This window comes from Ylistrum balloti, unplaced genomic scaffold, assembly GCF_031769215.1.
Source record: "Ylistrum balloti isolate Yb309-2 unplaced genomic scaffold, AGI_CSIRO_Ybal_v1 Utg370100, whole genome shotgun sequence".
Lineage (NCBI taxonomy): Eukaryota > Metazoa > Mollusca > Bivalvia > Pectinida > Pectinidae > Ylistrum > Ylistrum balloti.
This window is the reverse complement of record NW_026782127.1, coordinates 123,518-146,400: the sequence shown is the minus strand read 5'-3', so window position 1 is coordinate 146,400 and position 22,883 is coordinate 123,518. Positions and strand designations below refer to the sequence as shown.

The window sequence follows — 22,883 nt, the reverse complement described above, 5'->3', positions numbered from 1 at the left end:
GAAGTGGTACGTACATACTACATTGTCAGCCTGCAATGTTATTGAAGTTAAATTAATGTGCCTTTTTAAAAAACTTCAACAAGTATTGACTTGAAATCATCACAAAACGCCTTCATGAAGAAAGCAACATCAAAAGTTTCATATTTGTAACAAGAGTGCCATGGACACAATATACATCGCCACAAAATATAAAGATCAAGATAAAATGGCATTAATCTTACAAAAATCAAAGAAGCGAAGAATCGCCCCTTCATGCACATCGAACCATTGTATTAGTGATATTGAGCAAGATTTATGAAAATCTGATCATTAGTTTAGGAGTTGCGTTCACAAAGCTCCACTAAGAGCAAGCTGCAGATACAAAGTTGAAAATGGCATCAATCTTACAAAAATCAACAAACCAAAAAACCGCCCCTTCATGCACATCTACCCATTGTAGTTGTAGTGACATTGAGCAAGTTTCATGAAAATCTGATGATTATTTTAGGAGGAGTTGCGATCACAAGGCTGCACTATGAGCAAGCTACAGATACAAAGTTGAAAATGGCATTAATCTTACAATGTTCATCTAGATCATATAGGGGTGGGGGGTTATATCTGTGAATGAGTCTGTTCACTCTGTTAATCAGATGGAGAGCTGGTGAGTGACCTGTCTGTCTAAATTCAAAACATCAAAAACTATTGTGGATTTGATGACAGGAAAATTAATATGATATATAGACCAAGTTCTACAATTTTGAGTTATTCTTTAAAATAAAGATTTCTTCATTAACTTTGGCTATCTCAGCACTTACTGATAATAATTTAATTCAGTTAAGGAATTACGGTGGTTTTTTTAATGAAATGAAAAATATAACACATGCACCATCTTTTTACTCATATTCTTTACTTTCATATTCTCGAAAATACATGAACATTAAAGAAAATATTTAGAATTTTGAAATTACTTGTCTTTCACAACAAGCCATCCATCAACAAAACAAAAAATAGACACAACAAAAATGTACAGTTTGACCTAATATGATAGCTGGTTAGCTGGGCATAGATCTTTACTTGAGTTAGTCAAGTTTGAAGGTCATATTCAAAATGTCACGGTCATTTGTTGAAATTGTTTTATCCACATGGCAATCACATGATCATGGATGTCACCTGAAAACCATTCAATGACTATATGTAAATGTAGGCAACCTCAATATCCATATGATATGATATGCCAATTTGATTCTTTAAATATTCCATCACTGTTCGCAATTTATAAGCAAATACATGTGCGCAACTGATGTTACTCTGTATCGACGCCATACAATGGTAAATATTTTCAGATGTGCCGAACTACTTATAGTATCATACATGTAATTGAGTCATTCACCGATGAATCCCACTCTCACTCCTCTCTATCACCGTTCAGCTCTTTATAAAATACAACTCTCAACTCATTTTATCTTTTATTAGTCAGCTGGATATCTGAGTGTGAAGTTGATGTACAACATTCAAAGATAAAAAAATCCCAGTAATTTTGGTCTGACTACAAAATATACAATAGCAATATCAAGGATGCGACAAAGCTTAAATTATTTTCACACATTACGACAAAAAAACAACTTAAAGCAAATTAAAAGCAAATAGTATTGGCAAAAATGTCCCGTAAAATGAATAAATAGAAAATATCACAGTCCATTGCTACAAACCAACACTACGTTATACGCCCATGCAGTAAAAAAGATGTGGCGGGTATTTACAAAGGTGAAAGGTTGAATAAAACTATGTTACAGGACTTCCTACAGTTTAACAAGTGTCTACGTTATGATGCAACAATGTAAACAATACTGATACATTATCACTTGGAAATAGTGGCTACCTCACTGAACACAAAGCGGGAGGCACATCACAGATTACTAAAGCAAACGGGGTTTAAGTTATTGGTCCAAGACGGGAAATCATCAACCATTTCCCGATAAACAGTCCTTGGTCGAACCAAACACCTTGAATTTTTACCTGCTGTCCGATGATCTGGAGACTGAACTATCATAATACATTTTAATTCTGTTTAAGAAGAGAACATACTGTAGTTTGTTTTCACTGTTAACTCATCGTTGTTGACATCAAAACATTATTCTTCTACTAAAATTGTTTACTCATGATTCTTGTACGTAAATAAATAAATACTATGGCTTGAAGAGTGTAGTGAATAGTTCATTTCTATATGGGATTAGACACAGTTGTGCCAAATAAGGATTAACTGCATTCTACGGCCATTAGGTTTAAACCTAACACAGGACTCTTCGTTTTCTTTGACAAAATTTTTCCTTTTTGAGAAATTTTTACGCAGCTATCAAATGCATTACAAACAACGACCTCCATTGAATTAAAGATATGATCACTCATAAGTTCTTTTTTCAAGAAGAATACGATTATAATGGGGACAATAAGCGGAAAAATGTTAATATTCAGGCAATTATTTAATTTCATTGTTGCTCCGATTTGTGCTACTTCATGGATATTATATTTTGCATGTGTCCATAAAATGGTGTCTGTGTATATAGGCATAAAGTACATATACTTTAATTCACAGTTTATCTGTTTTCTGAATATTTGATTCTGTGTAATTATGGAATGACTGCAAAAATTATACAATATTTTGTATGGATGTGCTGTATTATTGTTCCTTAAGTCACTAGTGCACCTCCCATCACTGACAAGCCCTAGAAGGACAAAACAGCTATAATTCATTGTTTGGCTCAACTCTATCTAACTTTAAATTTGTTTGAAAAAGTGCCATTCACTTCTGTTTTCATACAATCATCTATGAGGTGTAAAACAATACAAATTTATGAAAAAGTGTGAAACTAGTAACAATGAGAAAAAAGTTTGAATCCTGTATATTTGATGCCTTATTCAACAAGTTGGCATCTGCCCTGTCAGTTGTTGAATCAAAAGACATTCTGGTAGTGAATTTTGTTCCAATATTACTGGGTATTTTTGGTGTTGGTTTCAATTTATCTATAACGTTATCATCACCATCCGGGAGCACAGTTGAATTCTGCATTGAAGTAACAGATCTTGATTTTGTTGAATATGATATATTATCAGTTGCATTATACGAAGGAGTTGTTTGCTGAATATGTGAATTCATATTTGTTGAAATTTCTAATGCACCAGTTGAATTGATGGTTGAAGTATTGCTATTCACTGTAACAGTTGAATTTGAAACTGTTGAACTGGTTGAGGAATCCATTGGTGTATCTGTCGATATGTTGAACTTACTGAGCGAGGTCGAATTCTGAGATGGATCTGAAGTTGTAGATTTTGAGATTATAGGTTTCAAAGTTGAAGTTGATGCTGCTCCAGTATCAGTTGGTGCAAATCCTGCATTCGTTGATGTTGGTTTTGATGACGTATAATTAGTGGTTTTGGGATGTGTGGACATATTGTGGTGGCGTGTGGGCATAGTTTGGTGTGTGGTCGTAGAGGGGTGACGTTTAGGAGTAGTTTGACTTGCAGATGGAGACTGTCTTAAGGACCAGGTCTGGCTCGATTTGGAAGTTGTAACTATTGTTGGATTGATTGTTTTACTTCCAGTATCTGGTGTTGTCATAACAACGGTCGATGAGTCATAAGGAGAACAGTGACACGTAAGATATGGTTACACAACTCTGTATGTATTCACCACAGTGACACGTAAATGAAATTTTGTTACACAACTCTGTATTGTGTCACCACAGTGACACGTTGTGTCACAAGTATTTTCACACACATGTCCACAAGGTGTGCCGTCGTGTGGACACGTACAATACACAACTCTGTATCACCACAGTGACACGTAAGATATGGTTACACAACTCTGTATGGTTACACAACTCTGTATCACCACAGTGACACGTAAGATATGGTTACACAACTCTGTATCACCACAGTGACACGTAAGATATGGTTACACAACTCTGTATCACCACAGTGACACGTAAGATATGGTTACACAACTCTGTATCACCACAGTGACACGTATGATATGGTTACACAACTCTGTATGTATCACCACAGTGACACGTATGATATGGTTACACAACTCTGTATGTATCACCACAGTGACACGTAAGATATGGTTACACAACTCTGTATCACCACAGTGACACGTAAGATATGGTTACACAACTCTGTATGGTTACACAACTCTGTATCCCCACAGTGACACGTAAGATATGGTTACACAACTCTGTATCACCACAGTGACACGTAAGATATGGTTACACAACTCTGTATGTATCACCACAGTGACACGTAAGATATGGTTACACAACTCTGTATCACCACAGTGACACGTAAGATATGGTTACACAACTCTGTATCACCACAGTGACACGTAAGATATGGTTACACAACTCTGTATGTATCACCACAGTGACACGTAAGATATGGTTACACAACTCTGTATGTACCCACAGTGACACGTAAGATATGGTTACACAACTCTGTATCACCACAGTGACACGTAAGATATGGTTACACAACTCTGTATCACCACAGTGACACGTAAGATATGGTTACACAACTCTGTATCACCACAGTGACACGTAAGATATGGTTACACAACTCTGTATCACCACAGTGACACGTAAGATATGGTTACACAACTCTGTATGTATGGTTACCACAGTGACACGTAAGATATGGTTACACAACTCTGTATGTATCACCACAGTGACACGTAAGATATGGTTACACAACTCTGTATGTATCACCACAGTGACACGTAAGATATGGTTACACAACTCTGTATCACCACAGTGACACGTAAGATATGGTTACACAACTCTGTATGTATCACCACAGTGACACGTAAGATATGGTTACACAACTCTGTATGTATCACCACAGTGACACGTAAGATATGGTTACACAACTCTGTATGTATCACCACAGTGACACGTAAGATATGGTTACACAACTCTGTATCACCACAGTGACACGTATGATATGGTTACACAACTCTGTATCACCACAGTGACACGTATGATATGGTTACACAACTCTGTATCACCACAGTGACACGTAAGATATGGTTACACAACTCTGTATGTATCACCACAGTGACACGTAAGATATGGTTACACAACTCTGTATCACCATGTAAGTGATATGGTTACACAACTCTGTACACATTACAGTGACACGTACAAAGTGATATGGTTACACAACTCTGTATGTCTCACCACAGTGACACGTATGATATGGTTACACAACTCTGTATCACCATTACACAACTCTGTATCACCACAGTGAGGTGTTGTTAATAACGAACATCAATGTTCACCTGAATTTCTTGTGGGGAAAAAACAACAAACAACCTAAATTGGAGCATATGGGGTAAAAAAATGACATTATTTGCGGGAAAGTCGCATTAAGCTTTCTTACACATTACTAATGTTTACAAGAGAATAATATTACAATTGTACAGTCTCTAGATAAGCTCTGCTATATCACTATTTACCTGTGACCCTATATCACTATTAAGATATATCTATACCTGTGACCCTATATCACTATTAAGATATATATATATACCTGTGACCCTATATCACCATTAAGATATATCTATACCTGTGACCCTATATCACTATTAAGATATATATATACCTGTGACCCTATATCACTATTAAGATATATATATACCTGTGACCCTATATCACTATTAAGATATATATATACCTGTGACCCTATATCACTATTAAGATATATATATATACCTGTGACCCTATATCACTATTAAGATATATATATATACCTGTGACCCTATATCACTATTAAGATATATATATACCTGTGACCCTATATCACCATTAAGATATATATATATACCTGTGACCCTATATCACCATTAAGATATATATATATATACCTGTGACCCTATATCACTATTAAGATATATATATACCTGTGACCCTATATCACTATTAAGATATATATATATACCTGTGACCCTATATCACCATTAAGATATGTATATACCTGTGACCCTATATCACTTTTAAGATATATATATATATATACCTGTGACCCTATATCACTATTAAGATATATATATATACCTGTGACCCTATATCACTATTAAGATATATATATATATATACCTCAGACCCTCTATCACTATTAAGATATATATATACCTGTGACCCTATATCACCATTAAGAATATATATATATACATGTGACCCTATATCACCATTAATATATATATATATATACCTGTGACCCTATATCACTATTAAGATATATATATACCTGTGACCCTATATCACTATTAAGATATATATATATATACCTGTGACCCTATATCACCATTAAGATATATATATACATGTGACCCTATATCACTATTAAGATATATATATATACCTGTGACCCTATATCACTATTAAGATATATATATACCTGTGACCCTATATCACTATTAAGATATATATATATACCTGTGACCCTATATCACTATTAAGACATATATATACCTGTGACCCTATATCACTGTTAAGATATATATATACCTGTTACCCTATATCACCATTAAGATATATATATACCTGTGACCTTATATCACTATTAAGATATATATATATACCTGTGACCCTATATCACTATTAAGATATATATATACCTGTGACCCAGCTCGTGTGCAGCAATATGTATGGATAAAGCATTTCTTCTTTCCTCAACCAAAGACACCGATCCATTTTGACACATGTTGCTCATATATGCCAGTCCTACAAATATAATAATAGCAGTAAAGAACAAACATTACATAGAACAAGGTTTGTATAACCGTTGTATAAACTACGATCGCATTATTGTCACAAATATTTTTTCATAAAATTTTATTTCTCAAAACTAAAAAAGGCACAGTTGTGTTCATGTAGAACGAGGAGTGTCATTCGTCATCAAAACGCCATTTCTCTTGACATTCATAAAGTCAACATACGTAGACATGTGTGTACATTCCTTAATTGTTTAGATGTTTAAATACTCACCAACCGTCTTCTTCGACTGTATCAAAGTATAGTACAAATCGTACCTGGAATATCAATTGTAGTCTGGTTTATTTACATTTGTATGACAATGCTTCGATATAAACTAACCAGAAATAATTGTGATTTATGGTACGATAAATGCCATCCAGCGCATGACCATTATTAGAAGCAAAGAAACTTTGAGTCTTTGCGTCAAACTGGCTGTTCCACTTGACAGATTACAGCCAATAATGACAGCTGTTCCACTTGACAGATTACACGGTCAATGATATACCAGTATTTTAATCTTTTAAGTTTTTTATCGACAAAAGTCAGTAACATTGATAGGGCATGTAAATGATCTTTACCTACAAAACTTTGTCATTTACCATTATGTAAGTGCCATACCATGGTAGTTAAATGTTTAAATTATTTTTAAATCGACTAAAATTTGAAAGGTTGCCTTTGTGAAGTAATGAATAATGAAGTAGAGAAAGTGTAGAATTGGCGATAAGAAGAAATAAGAAAAAGAAAATTACTGAACTGGCTACAAAGCAGAAGGGAATGCAGCATTACATCACGTGAGCCACCAGTTACAAAAACAACTGGGATACGTGTTTACCTGGCCGACCTAGGAAATATTATACTTCATCGATTTCAGAAAAAAAATCCAGACATAACACCTCTCTATTTCTTTTATCTCTAATAAAAGACAGACGAGATATGATTTTTGTATTTACCCCGTGAAAAGTGCTGCATGGTCGTGATCCAACAGATTCGTGAGTACATTTCGTCTCCATTTTGAAAAATCATACAGACATTCTTTGTCGTCTACAGTATCACAGTCGGGACAGATTGTGTTTTTCTCGGACCAAGGGCAGATATCCGATTCCTGAAATGAATAAACAAACTTTATCCTTTTGCAAAACATTGATTATACATTGTAGTAAAGACACTGATTATATTTTTCCGTAAAATTTCTTCTTTCCACAATTTATTTTATTCTATTTCAGAGAATTATTATTGAAATAAATCAAGGGCATTAACTCTTGAAAATCATTTGTTTTATAATCTTACATTGCAAATAACGAGGCCGGTAAGTACAATCTCCACTTGCAGGTCCTGACTAGAAAGTGTCTTGAAGATAACATCTATCTATAGAGAAAAATAAGAAGGTATTTTCAGACGAACTTGAAAAAGGTTTTTTCCCTTCACTTTTTATTGTGAATGACGAGCAGGAAGTCATGTCATTTAACACTAGCAACACAGAGATAGATGATTTAGTGCATTCTTGTGAAATGTAATGAAGGTCCTCTTCTGACATTGGCTAGTCACAGACAAGAAAGCGTCTTTTGTAAACAAATACTGAAAATTCTATCGCGAGTCTTTCGGCATTTATCTTCGAGCTTGCATGTGGAAGACAATGTTTATGGACTTTCACAAACATGAACATGAAGTTCTTTTGGAGTTATTAAATCTGAAAATTTTGACAATTATTGAAATATGGGGTGAGTGCTTGTGCACCTCACTCATCTAGATTTCTACATTTCTTTCAGTTTGGATTTTCCTCTGTCGCTTCCTATCTTTCAAAGTTTAGACCTTTAGCATCACAGACGAGTCTTTGATATTATTAGGCTAAACGTACTCGGTACGTACAGCCTATTGCGACGGCCTTTCAGACAAAATTTACCGATCCTGGCCTTCTCATTGGCTGAAATATCGAAAAGAGTTAGAGCCCTCTAGCGGCAATTTCTTGCGTAAATAATGCCGAGATCTTTCAAATCGCTATTTTAATAGCATCCAAAATTAGTTAAGTTTTTTTTTAATAACAATACGATTACTATATATATCAAAAAAGAAGCACAGTGTGGTTGAACTATTGATAAATCTTTAACAATATATTTACGGAATTCTGGACATGACGTAAGCGTACAGAATACTGTACGTGCGAGTTGATAAGAAGCTAGTCTGGGGGCTTAGTTTGAATTATCAACTAACAACACTTATAAACAAACAAAACTTACAAACAGAACATCAATTTTGCTTTAATCCTTGTCGTTGTGGCAAGATCGTCGTAATATATAACATCACTTTACCTCATTAGACGTCACCGAATTGGACTGTTCGTCCCACGCACACACCCGCCGATATGACACTTTTTAAGTTTTTGAAGATAAAAAGTTTGCGCTTCGTAGGCAAGTTACATTTGGTGCTCATGATTTATGAATTATATATTTCTAATACTGTACTGATCATGATGTTGACTTTGTTATAACTTATATTTTTTGTCTTTTAGTTTTATTTGATGAAGGTTGTTTGTTCTGATTTCTCAATGTTTGTTAATGTGTATCAAAGTTCCTTGAAATGAAAATATTCCTTCAAACAAAGCGCGTATAAAAAAAACCCTAAATATTCATGTTTATTATTATCAATTAACTAGAACGAAATATTTTCATAAGATATTTATTCACTTAGCGTGTCATGGTGACATTATCTAATGCATTGGAGATCAGAAATAGTCGTAGCTATAGTGAAAATATTGTAAATTTTGTATATATATGGAAGTCTGGTTTAATCTCAAAGAACTGTGTCTTTATAGACATAATTACTGGAAGAAAAGTCTAACCATGATACTTCAAGGAAGATAGGCATGTAAATACATTTAATGTAATTACTTACACTTTAATCTATCTGAAATGCTGTGTACACCTTATTTACTTTCTTCAACTACAAATATAATTATAATAAGTAAGGACTATTACTTTGCAATACATTCAAAATAAAGAAGTAGGTATAAAGTCCTTTCGATTTGTCTAAATCCTCATATTGATAGGATAGTAATTGCAACATCTTGGGTATTTCAAAGGTTCTATTTAGTTAACTTCATCATAGAGCTATTTATCATTTGGCTTGTTGGCGATAAATATATGGTTGTGTGTATTTTGTTATTTTGTTTACCTATTTTGATTTGTTCACATTATTGTCGTCAAATTTGAAATAAGAATTAAAGAAGATATAAAATCGCTTAAAATTAAGAAAAATAGCCTCTGGTTCTCTTATTTTAGTAATTTTTGCATTCCAAAGTGTAGGATTATGGGGAAAGTAATATAGCTTAGCGGTTATTTGTGAACATTTTTCAAAACGTTTAGCCTCTCAGTACTTTCAGTACTTTGATTATTATTATTATCATTACATTCTTAATGGCCAGTCAACACATAAAAGGTCATTAGGGCCATCAAACGGTAAAACACAAAGCGATCTCGAGTCTTTGAAGGACGAAATATCTGTATGATGTAGCATAACTGACGAGTCTTAGAAGGACGAAACATCTGTAAGATGTAGCATAACTGACGAGTCGTAGAAGGACGAAACAACTGTATGATGTAGCATCACTGTCGAGTCCTAGAAGGACGAAACAGCTGTATGATGTAGCATCACTGACGAGTCTTAGCAGGACGAAACATCTGTATGATGTAGCATCACTAACGAGTCTTAGAAGGACGAAACATCTGTATGATGTAGCATCACTGTCGAGTCCTAGAAGGACGAAACAGCTGTATGATGTAGCATCACTGTCGAGTCCTACAATGGGCGAAACAGCTGTATGATGTAGCATCACTGACGAGTCCTAGAATGACGAAACAGCTGGATGATAGCATCACTGACGATTCCTGAAAGGAAGAAACGGCTGTATGATGTAGCATCACTGTCGAGTCCTAGAAGGACGAAACAGCTGTATGATGTAGCATCACTGTCGAGTCCTAGAAGGACGAAACATCTGTATGATGTAGCATCACTGTCGAGTCCTAGAAGGACGAAACAGCTGTATGATGTAGCATCACTGTCGAGTCCTAGAAGGACGAAACAGCTGTATGATGTAGCATCACTGTCGAGTCTTAGAAGGACGAAACAGCTGTATGATGTAGCATCACTGACGAGTCTTAGAAGGACGAAACAGCTATATGATGTAGCATCACTGACGAGTCTTAGAAGGACGAAACAGCTGTATGATGTAGCATCACTGACGAGTCTTAGAAGGACGAAACTTGTGTATGACGTAGCATCACTGACGAGTCTTAGCAGGACGAAACATCTGTATGATGTAGCATCGCTGACGAGTCTTAGAAGGACGAAACAGCTATATGATGTAGCATCACTGACGAGTCTTAGAAGGACGAAACTGCTGTATTATACAGTTAAATTCATTACCTGGCTCGAACGTATCTAATTATAAATTTTCATTGAAAGAGTGTTTTTCATTTGTGTACAAATTCTTTTTCAGTAAATTAGGATAATTTGTCTACCATTGGGTTTGCTATTTCATTACATCACTGAGTAAAAGGGATGAAAAAAAACATATTTACAGCAATATTTACTTCATACCACCAAATTGTGAATTAGTGTTTGGTATTTCATTACAATGAGAGATACATAAATATATATTGCACTCACACCATGAACAACGTGTTGATAGAACTCCAGCATGTTGTATTTTGTTGTCAAATCTTTTTCTGCGGCCGTCATGTTCAGTGCATTGAGATCTGCCTTCCATCTACATAACACAATAGATACGAATCGTGACGCCATATACCATCTACTAGTAAGCGATTAATCAGCTACATATTAATTTATATATTTCTTAATATTTTAACAATATTGATTCAACGTTTCCTGATCGGAAAACGGAATACATTTCAAGTTGGGTATATATTGATGTATATATCAATGCCTTGCATAATTCCGAACTTCTCTATAAGATCAAACTTTACTTAAGGTAGTTCTTGAAATCCGTCACAGCTACATATTCCACATACAGCTGTTGTGGGTCCTCTGTTTGCCTTCTCCTTCTGCTCTGTTTGGTATAAATGGTCGACTCTGAAATATATTTATTTTATATTACAATCCATTCAGCTTGAAATAAATGATAAGATATGGCTTGTTGTCCATGAAATCATCCATGTTTGCGGACACTAATAAACAATTGAATTCTCAATGTTGAAATTTACTAATTTATCTATCAAGAGAGGTACTGAAAGTAGAGCATCTATCAATCACATCAATTAAGGTGGTTTCAGATAGACGTGTGTAAATGTAGTCTGGAGTAGACATAAACAATGATACTGGTGTTTGTTTATTGGAACCATTTATCGACTCATTTACAGCCAGGGTCATATTGAAGCGGGTCAATCTCCTTATAGATGCTGTAAGTCAACCAACTGAATAACATGCATGAGGTCCATCACACATTATATGAAGTAATTCGGGTGTGTATCCTAATGATATAAACACTGCAGCACAGACTGTTCATTTCTCAGTTTCTTGGGAAATCACTTTGGGTAGGGAGAGGTCGAACCCTGCACCTCTGATCTTCACCTGAGGTTACGTAAGCTAGCGCTTTACCGGCCAAGCTTACGAGACTCCTTACTGATGTTTATAAACATAAGATACATATCAAGTTATCAACATTATATATTTAATTTCTGTTCTAGAATTATTGGTATATCCGATTAGCGTGGAAACATCCAAAAAAGAGGGAGTGAAGGTTGGGGGTGTTGGAGGGCAAACTACTTTCAAAAAAATAAACTTTTTTACTTTCAATGCGGCAAAACTTTCCCTCAAACACCACTTTTATTTTCTTCTGGGGGGGGGGGCATGCTGCCACATACGTCATTCGTTATTATATATATATATATATATATATAATTGTTTTTAATGGAAAACCACACCTGTTTACCTGCAGGTAAAACATATCCGTCAGATTTATAAACATAATTCTTGTGATCTGTTTACCTGTACCAGTAAGTGTCCATTTCCATTATTTGATGTACCTATCTACAGGTGATCTACCTGTAACCAAGTGTAACCGTGGGATACACATGAGTAACATTACCTTCAATCGTCTAAACAATAATACATACATGTGTTTTTATCACTATAGTAAAGCTTAACACTTCACGACCCAGGATGTCGAGGATCCAATGATCTCATATCTCCCTTATCTCATTTAATCGTGAATCACTTAAGTTCTCTATTTTCTTTAACGTCTTAATATTTTTTTTTTATTATTAACAAAAGAGAACGGTAAATTAGATTAAAACGAGAAAAGTGAGTTTATCTACCTTACCCAATGTCTTGTTGACGAACAAAAATCTAACAAACATGTACCAATTGGTGACTAAGTTTTGGCCTGTTAAATTGATTCAATTATATATATAGTGTATGAGTGAATTTCTCTTTTTTTCAAATCAGAATTACAAAAATCATCAACCACGTGTGTAGAGTTCTGTAATAATGATTTATCATTGGGAAAATACAAATGTAATGTTCCTAAAACACTTTAAAAACGACAGTCAAATTCAACTAATGGATGTCTACTCCACATGAAAAATGCACCTACCATTGAAGTATATCGTGTCACCGGTAAGGTTGATTGGCATTGTAAACTTTGACATTGAATGAGGAAGAGCAACATGACCTCCGACCCCATCTGATGACCTTGGTGACCCCTTTGACCTTGTTGACTCCTGACCTTCGACACTCTCATTATTTGATATAACAGAATGAAGGAAACCATCTTTAACAAAGTGCCCTTGCTGTTATGAAAAAAATACATGTAATATGTTCATATGTTTATATATATATATATCTGAAAGGAATGAAATCAACACGGCAAATGTATTCCGCTAACGTTTTCAGCGATTTTCAGGCGATACATTTATTACGTTAGACCTGAAAAAGTTAGCGGAATACATTTGCCGTGTTAATTTTATACTTTTCAAATATGTTATCGATACACAAAGCATTTTAAAATTACATCTATATATATATGTATATATGTGTGTGTGTGTGTGTGTGTGTGTGTGTGTGTGTGTGTGTGTGTGTGTGTGTGTGTGTGTGTATTTTAATAACAATGCCATATAAAATTCAAACAAAATCCTGAATTTTATTGTAGAAAAATTCTAATAAACGGCAGAATTTCTAAATATAAAACTATTATAATTTTCAAAAGAAGCGAGATTTTTTCAATAATATTTAAAATGAAATTACCACTTTGTTTATCTGTCCATCATTCCAATCAATACTAAAAGCTGATGTGTTTTCTTTGTCTTTGTAGAACGTTTTGTCTTTTGTAAGCTAGAAAATAAACAAAACACATTTATAGATATAATTAATGTACGCTTATTTTTTATGAAACATGAATAAATATGATACACAGTCAATACAATATGACATCAACTAATGATGATAATGGGGACACATCAAAACAAAATAAGGAGAACTGAATACCCCTTCCCATGAACACAAAAACAAACAAAACGTACAAACAGCCAAATCAAACAGGGTAATTAAATTCGGGGAATTAAATTGTTTTTTATTCCAAAAATGGTGAAACCAATATTTCAGTGCCTTGTGGCCTAACTTCATTCGGAATCGGAAATATGTAGTCAGAAGTTGTATTACATTTCATATCTTATACTATAGATTGTACAGGTAGAACTTTTATTTTATTTCATGAGTGTATCTCAGGTAAGTCAACGACACATAAGAGTTCGAAACTTCTCCGTTGTTGGCGGGGTAACCATATCTCATTTTAATATACCGGGCCTTCGTTGTAGCATTGTTTACAGCAATCCATCCTAGCTGAAAAACAATCAGCGTGATTCGTACATAAAATCAAGATGTTTTAAGATAAAGGAAACACATCAGTACTTTGACTTTGATACAACATTCAAGGCAGGATGCCATTCACATTGTCGGGTTTCGTACAACGAAATTGAAGTAATCACAAAGCGGAGTCAGAAGGCTGTTAAAGTGCTTTTATTTTTAGCTGGACTCTCGAGGCACAACATAGCAGACCAACACATAGACTTCAAAAAACCCCTAAGATAACTCTAATTACTCCACCTTCTCATTAAAGGGAAACAACTCATGATGTTACATTTACCACAGAAGTCTGACATGTCGTTTAAGACAGGTTAGATATAACTAAGTGTACCTGCATTGAGTCGCTGTTTAATATATCTTCCACGAGCCCGTCTTGTGTTACTACCAGTAATGATGGGGACAGTATATTTCGCTTGACGCGGGACAGACGCAGAGATATGACGTCACTTCCAGTTTGTGGCGTCACTTTCACGTTCACGAAATCTCTGTCTGTCGTCCGATGATTGTAAGTTATGTCAACTGGTATGGTATTTTCTGGAAAAAGTAAGATCATTCTTCGTAGAAACAGTCTTCATAAAATACACACGCAAATAAATGTTTGTATGCCAAGGGTTTCAACTAATTAAATCAAACCAAGGACCCTGACAGATGTTCGATACGATAAACTTTGGAAGTATTGAATATTATCATATTAAACAGGAATGGCTTGCGAAGATTGCCTCCGCCACAACTGGAATATAAAATGTCAAAATGGAAAGCTAATTACGTCATAGTCCGTGATGGTGTTCTAAAATTATCAAAAATATCAAATATTACGAAATTTATTTAATGATCTTATGCACCTTCCCATTCCGATTTTGATGTTTTTTGGATTTTCCTCAGTCGCCTCATAGGCTTCAATATTCAGGCCGTGAATATATCTGACGAGTCCTAGAAGGAGGATTTATTGCTTGGCCTTGCTGTATCTAACACTTAATTTGTATCAAAAGGCGATAGTCATTTGTTTGTGTTATGTACAATCTACACAACTTCAAGATCACAGAGGACATCACGCTTAAACAAATCTCGGTTATCTTGTCTATTTGCTACATGTATTGTAATCAATATCTGTTAAAACGATCCGTACATTATAATTCATAATTAGTGTTTAAAACTATTGTTTGGAAGTAAAATTAGGTTGATCATGATTGTCGTTTCTGCAAGGTTGCAAGAGACGGTCAAATCATGACATTATTTATCTAAACATTTTATTTGTTCAAGACAACAAATGTGACAAGGAACACGTTGTTACAAATTAAAAACCCCTTCTCCCAAAAGTTAATTTCTTATAGATCAAACATATCAACCATAATATACGTTTTCGTCAGATTTGATTTGCTACATATATCCATTTAAAAAAAGGAAGAGATGAAAACAGAATATAAATTGAGTAAAGCTAAGAAAGAAGCAAGGGAGAGGCGATGTACTACTGAGCAGAGGTATACACAGGTGATCTGAAAAACGTTTTAAATAAAAGTCTGAGCGGATTGAAAAATAAGAAAAAATATTGAAAATATTAAATTATTATTGACTATTAAATAAATCTGATTTCTTATATATTCCTAATTAAATATTATCTGAAGGTAGGGCTCAATCTCCTTTGTGGTCTTAAGTAATTACGATAGCAATGAAATACATGTACAGACAAGACCGATTATAATATCATATTTTAACCTTCGCGATGTATCTAACACAGAATCCTAACACATAATGTTTTATGGAAACATATTCCGTAAGTGTAAAAAATGCACATCTTTTCATTTTTCGGCAGTGAAACACTTATGTCATTACAGTTTTTAGTATCGTACCATCTCTCCCTCGGGCGAGGAAGCGAAAACACGCGAAGAGAATGAGTGGAAGTTATTTTTCAGAGTTAAAGTTCCATCTCAGACCATTTGAGTCTGTTAATTTTGAAATTTGTGAGCTACATTGTATATGTACTGTCTTACGGTGATCACGTGTTAATACGTGTTCATCAGATTAACTTCTTCGTGCATTATTGAATGTTTTACAAAACAACAATTAAATTTAAATTATATACTATCTAAATTCGAAAGTAGATGGGAACTTAGCCTAACGTTAATTTTTCCTGTAACTAAATAGAATTAATAGATAAAAAGGTGTTGATATTATTATCGCTGAAAAGTTTAATTATTTGCCAGTAAAACTATTGTACATACCTTTGTAATTTGAATCGGAGTCCCCATGTACAAAACCTAGACAGATATATAAAATCCAAAGCAGCGGCACAGATACGTCCATTTTTCGGACACGAAATAAGAACTGTGTTTACTAAATATTACGACACACATTTAAAATGGATTAACGGAAGAAAAAAAACAAACAAATCATGACGCATTCTCCGAATGTGATAAAATCTTCCGCAGAATAATGATCTTTACTTGTCACGTAGTTACCCTGACTTCAAAAAATTACGGTGCGTTCACCCTTAATTTTAATATCACTACACAGGAGCTTGTACTTCGGTTTGAGATATTCAGCCCAAAGGCGACATCGATGAAACGATATGAATAGTATGTAATGCTGTTGTCCAAGCTACTCGACTTCAATTATACGCTTTATGGCCGCGTAAATTAATATATATAAACCTGATATTCACAGATGATAAAGGTATTTCACATAATCAGAATATATTTATTTAATTGTTGAGATGCTAATATTAGAATTATTGTTTCCAAAATTTCCGACCTTTAATTTTCAATTTGTGTGGATTAGTTTATGATTTAAAAGGACTCCTAAATACTATTATGATGAGAGGAGGGCCTTTGTCATGTTTAATATGTTTAATATGTGTCCAAATTGTTTGATACATTAAATCATCTTTAAACCATCGTTATGAATTTTTTTCCCATCTCTCCTCTAAATTTGAGATTTGCAATGTCAAACAGTCTCACGGAGTGATTTCAAATAAAGCTGTAGTCTATATCGCCAACAATATCTTCCACATATGTACAGACATATATATACGTAACCAGAATGACCGTAGGCAGATATGTCCTTTTCTCTCATCGAACCGGTAACATTAGCTATATATGACCATTTGCATGCAGGACAGACTGATCTTGTAACGATAACAAAGTCACGTGACGTCTACCTGTAAAAGCGTTATGTCGCTCAGTCCGCTGACATAGTTACCCCGGATTCCAGTTAAATTAAAGTTTAAAAAAATCATTGAAAGAAAAATGTTTATGTATTGTCTGTAGATTAAGGTTCAGGTAATGTATGACCCCAATTCTCTTTATTAGATGTAACGGATGAATAATTCTAACTATCAACTTTATTTTATTGACATTTTTTAATGTACAGCAATTTACAACATACTATCAGAGAAAGTAGAAATATCTGAGGGAAACCCGTGTATTCCGGTAGGACATCCATACTTTTTCTTTTCCATCAGAAATTTTAAAAAGGACCCTGTCGTCTACATTTGATTGAAGGTGACGTGCGTTACCACCTTATACACCTGTGACCGGTAGGCATCAGAGGCAGTGAGGATCTCTTGTTGCAGTTATAGGGCCCTTTCTCGTCTTCAGTATTAAAGCCACCTGGCAATACTTCTCTTTCCTACTTCTTAAACATTTGCCTTATGATGCATTTGCCTTATGATGCTTAAACATTTGCCTTATGATGCTTAAACATTTGCCTTATGATAATAGGAACGGCTGTTGAAATGACGCTATACAGTAAAAAAAAACAAAAAAACAAAAAACAAACAAACATTTATCTTAGGATATCACATATTTGTACATATACGCTTAGCGAGAGGTCAATGGGTCAACACTTTTCTTTCCTACATTTGCCTTATGGTGATAGGAACTCGGCTGTTGAAATGACGCTTAATAGTAAAAACAAAACACAAAAACCCATTTGTCTTAAAATATCACAGAACAAGCTTTGTACATGTACGTTTAGTGGGAGGTTAATGGGTTAATATGTTAAAAGTGCAGTCCATTTCTACATGACCCGAGGTAAACGGTCACTTTAATGGTCTCTTGGAAAACATAGCGATGGCGTTATCGAACCCGTTAATCTATCGGTATAGTTTGTAAACCTACTGTCTATAGGATGTGTATATATCTGTAGGTATCAGATAGGTAATAAACATTGATATATTTAATTATATGTATACCCCTGATGTTTACTAAATTGCTTAGTCATGGTAAGTTATGGGTTTTTAACACATTAAGTTTTCATTGTATTCCAGGTGGTCAGAATCACATTATACATCGAACATCTTAAAGACAGCAATTAAATCAAATAAATAAAAGAAGAAATTTTCTTTGTTAATATCGAATTTGGAAAAAAATTACTAATTCAATTAATTAAATCGACGTGAAATTGGTGACTTAAATGTGTTGGATGTTTTACGTCACTTAAAGATAAATTGATTCATTGGTTATTATGCGTCTGATCTATATGGTGGCTGATTCGGGACATCGTAATATCGCTTAATGGGAAGCGATATTGCGATATTACGATAGAACGATGCGATACTACGATAGCACGATGCGATTTCGTGGTATCGCATCGCGCTCTCGTGGTATTGCATCGTGATATCGCATCGTTCTATCGTAATATCGCAATATCGCTTCCCATTAAACGAAGCGATATTACGATGTCCCGAATCAGCCACCATAGATCTAGACCAAACTGTCAGCGAGGGTACGAGAAATTAAACATGAAGCCATGGTCATTATTTAATGCAAGATTTTTTTTATAATTAAAAGAAAATCAAAGAATCGCCTTCATATTTTTGTCATATCCAAAGAAGAATATTTATTCATTCATTTATTTATTTAAAGGTTGTTCGTGATATCAAAACACCACAGGCGAGGATATGAGTCACAAAATGCTCTGACGCCACCAATTTAATTTTGTTTTCTACGAAGAGTACAGCGAATGAGAATTAAAGATTTTAGATAACTTTTGTCCGAATTGGTTCATTCTGGGAATAAAGGATCATCGTATACACTTACATAAACAGCCGTATGGTTTTCCTACTCTGATCCACATTGATTAGGAGCAATATTTTTTAACACTGGAAAGTCCAACTCATCACATATTTTCATGAAATCTCCTAGGGCGAGTCACATAAAACAAAAACAACAAAGAAAACAACGAGAAGTTTACACAATCTTATCCCAAAATCTACCAGCAGGGCAAAATAGCAACAACAAAAAGAATTAAACGGAGATCGCTGTGAAAAAGTAAAAAGGACAAAAAGAACAGGTGTTCCGAAATGGTAAGCGTCTTATGTGTCATGGTAAATGTAAGTGTCGTGTTCTCAAATAAGAACAGAGCGAACAACGATGGGACCTGCATGCATACCGAGAATTAGTCTGTCGTTCTGTAGACTTTTGTATATCTTGAGTCGACGAACGTGAAAACTCTAACCCCCACCCATTAACGTCGCACGCCGACGCAGGCACGGGTCCTTATTCCCCTCACGTTTATCTTTGGTCAGAGTTCTGACGTTTATCGACTCCAGACCGATATGAAAAAGTCAATATAAAGTAAAAAATAATTCGGACTTACCGAAAATCAAACACGTTCAGCTTTATATTGCAAAATGTAATTAGACTTTAATCGTTTACTTCAAATATCTCTAAATCAACGTTTAAAAAAAAGAAATAAGCATAATATTAACAAAAGGGCGTGAATGACGACTCGTATCTTTACCGTCCTGTATCTACAATATATAATGCTAGGCTGGGCCATAAACGTAATCTTCAGACAAGGGCGATAACCAAGGGTTATTCTATGACGTCATAATAGGCCTATTTGTTGGGAAGTAAATATGGCGCCGTCATTGGAAAAATAACATTAAGGTAAGGCAATTGGTTTTATTCGTGTCATTTTAGAGAGGTCATTCGAATTTCTGATTAATCTGAGCAAATATAATGCACCAGAGCAGTTTAACTGCTTGTAATTCGTTTTAAACTTTACCACGTCAGAGTTAGGCCTAGTTCACAGGAGCAGATAAGTTGAATTAGGCCTAGCGGGGGCCTACAAGACGCTTGGCCTACCTGTGGTTGTACACGGTTCTATTCATAACCAGTTTTTGGCTAATCATGGGTCACATTCGTAATTGAGAATATTTCATATATGTAAGTAGACGCCCAAAATTGGAATTTTACTGACACCTGAAAATGTTCTTTCCAAATTCATCAATATTCTTCACGGAACGTGGCAAAAATGTCCGATCATGATCAAGTGAAAATAAAGCCCTGTCGCATCATCATTGTCGATACAACCGATCCTGGCGGTCACGCAAACTACTGTCTGTTTGTGAACGTCAGAATTGTGGGTTAGAATCTACTGACGATAACCAAATCTATGTCTCAAACGTTCAGTAGATATATTGGCACTGAGAAGATTTCAAGTTATGGACAGCGCCATTTTCGATAGGACTTCTACAGAAATTGCAACATAGCTTTATGTCTTTAGAGATGAAAGAAAAACCAAACTGCACATTAACATTAAAATGACTTGTTCATATTTTAAGACAAGTTTCATGTTGATTATTAATATCAAAATTTCTCATCTGTGACTTGTTCATATTTTAAGACCAGTTTCATGTAGATTATTGATATTGAAATGAATAAATTTCTTGTCTCTGACTTGTTCATATTTTAAGACCAGTTCCATGTAGAATTGAAGCATTCTTTTTGGTTGAATAAAACGATGTTGTCTTGATTTTATAAAATGCACCCAAATGAAAAAGAAAGAGAAATTCCAAAAGGAGCTGTGCTAGAACGTCCCCTTTTTAAAACTAATCTTAAAAAAGCTCAATGAAAACCTTTTGTGAATGACTTGAAAAGCAAGCAGTTGTGAGATGAACAATGCTATAGAATTGATCCACGATATGGTTTTACTAAAAGTATCAAAACTGATGTGACAATTAGGATTTGTACATAAAAAAAAAGATTTAATGTGAAAAAATATCTTTAGCAGTAACTTGGTAACTCTTTCGTTTTTGATTCCAAAAGGATTTACAATGGTATCATTTTCACCATAACGATGAACTAATGTTCTCATTGATAAGTTATCAGTACCTATTTGCAAATATAGCAATAATGCATTTGATCATTGGAGTGAATGGATTGTATACAGTATTTTCAAACTTTTGTTTCAGACTTAAGAAAAGATGATCATACCATGACAAGTTTTCGAGCAACTCCAATCAGCAATGACATCACAAAAATTGTGAGGAATCACTATAATCCTAAACCAGGTAAACATTCTCTTTTCATTCATGCTCAGGTTTAATTGTCTTGAACAATCTGCAGTCTGATACATACCAAGCCTAGCATTCTGATCTCCCAGAATTACTTATCTTTGTTGCACTCTCTAAGCTGGTATAGCAATATGCTTGGGTAGCAGGAAACAGTTAATTTGCATTTTTCCTGAAATTATTTGTCATGTTTGAGATATACAGGTATAGCAGATTGGTTATGAAAAATACATCATTACATGTATATATATTTATAAACTACATAACAATTATATTAACAGTAGAGAGATGAAATTTGTGTAAAAAAAAAAATTTTCTCTGATTTCTGACATTTGATTGTCATGGTTACCTCCTGAAAAACTGCATAAAATGCAAAATTGCTGTTAATTCCAACCTAACACTACACCTTTCTAGAAGAAATTTAATTCTAAACACCTATCTTAAAATCAAAAACACTATCGTGGTAACAAAGTACTTACATTTCAGCAAATTCCAACCCGGAAATTCTTCATAACATGACCACATGTAAACACTATGAAAATTTCACTTCCTGTAAAGCTAGTTTTTGGTGCATAGACACAGATTCGAGACTGCCCAAATAGTAATCTCCAACACAAAGCTAAAATATTATTCTGAAAAAAATGAAACCCCACATTGTCCACTTAAACATGACAATACCAATTTTAGCAAGGATTTTTTTTTTCAATTTTAATTAAAACCTTTATAATGGGGTAATCTAATGAACAAAAAAATCACCCATGGCCACACCAAGACACTGTGTACTGCTACCTTGACAGTCTATTGGGGCTGAGATTGAAGTCTGTATATAGCATATTATATGTTTCAATTAAGAATTTTTAAGAAAATCATGAAATCAATATGAAGAAGAAAAAAGGAAATATTACATGCCTGTCTGTATATTGTAA

General features: G+C 34.4%; 2 protein-coding genes across 2 annotated transcripts in view; one reads left to right on the top strand and one right to left on the bottom strand.

Moving 5' to 3' along the window:
• Nucleotides 1-2,803: 2,803 nt before the first annotated feature.
• LOC132550002 (uncharacterized) lies at nucleotides 2,804-16,964 on the bottom strand. Its single transcript, XM_060213996.1, has 11 exons — nucleotides 16,883-16,964; nucleotides 14,995-15,197; nucleotides 14,046-14,132; nucleotides 13,396-13,591; nucleotides 11,768-11,873; nucleotides 11,451-11,550; nucleotides 8,076-8,153; nucleotides 7,739-7,890; nucleotides 7,020-7,063; nucleotides 6,650-6,755; nucleotides 2,804-3,512 (listed from the first exon to the last, which is right to left on the bottom strand). The coding sequence occupies exons 1-11, from the start codon at nucleotides 16,962-16,964 to the stop codon at nucleotides 2,804-2,806; spliced, it is 1,863 nt and encodes a 620-aa protein (XP_060069979.1).
• Nucleotides 16,965-21,881: 4,917 nt separating this feature from the next.
• Nucleotides 21,882-22,883, top strand: part of LOC132550001 (uncharacterized) — a 32,669-nt gene continuing 31,667 nt past the window's right edge. The window contains exon 1 of the mRNA XM_060213995.1: nucleotides 21,882-21,957. Coding sequence (XP_060069978.1) covers nucleotides 21,882-21,957 — 76 coding nt within the window. The remainder of the gene's footprint in view (nucleotides 21,958-22,883) is intronic.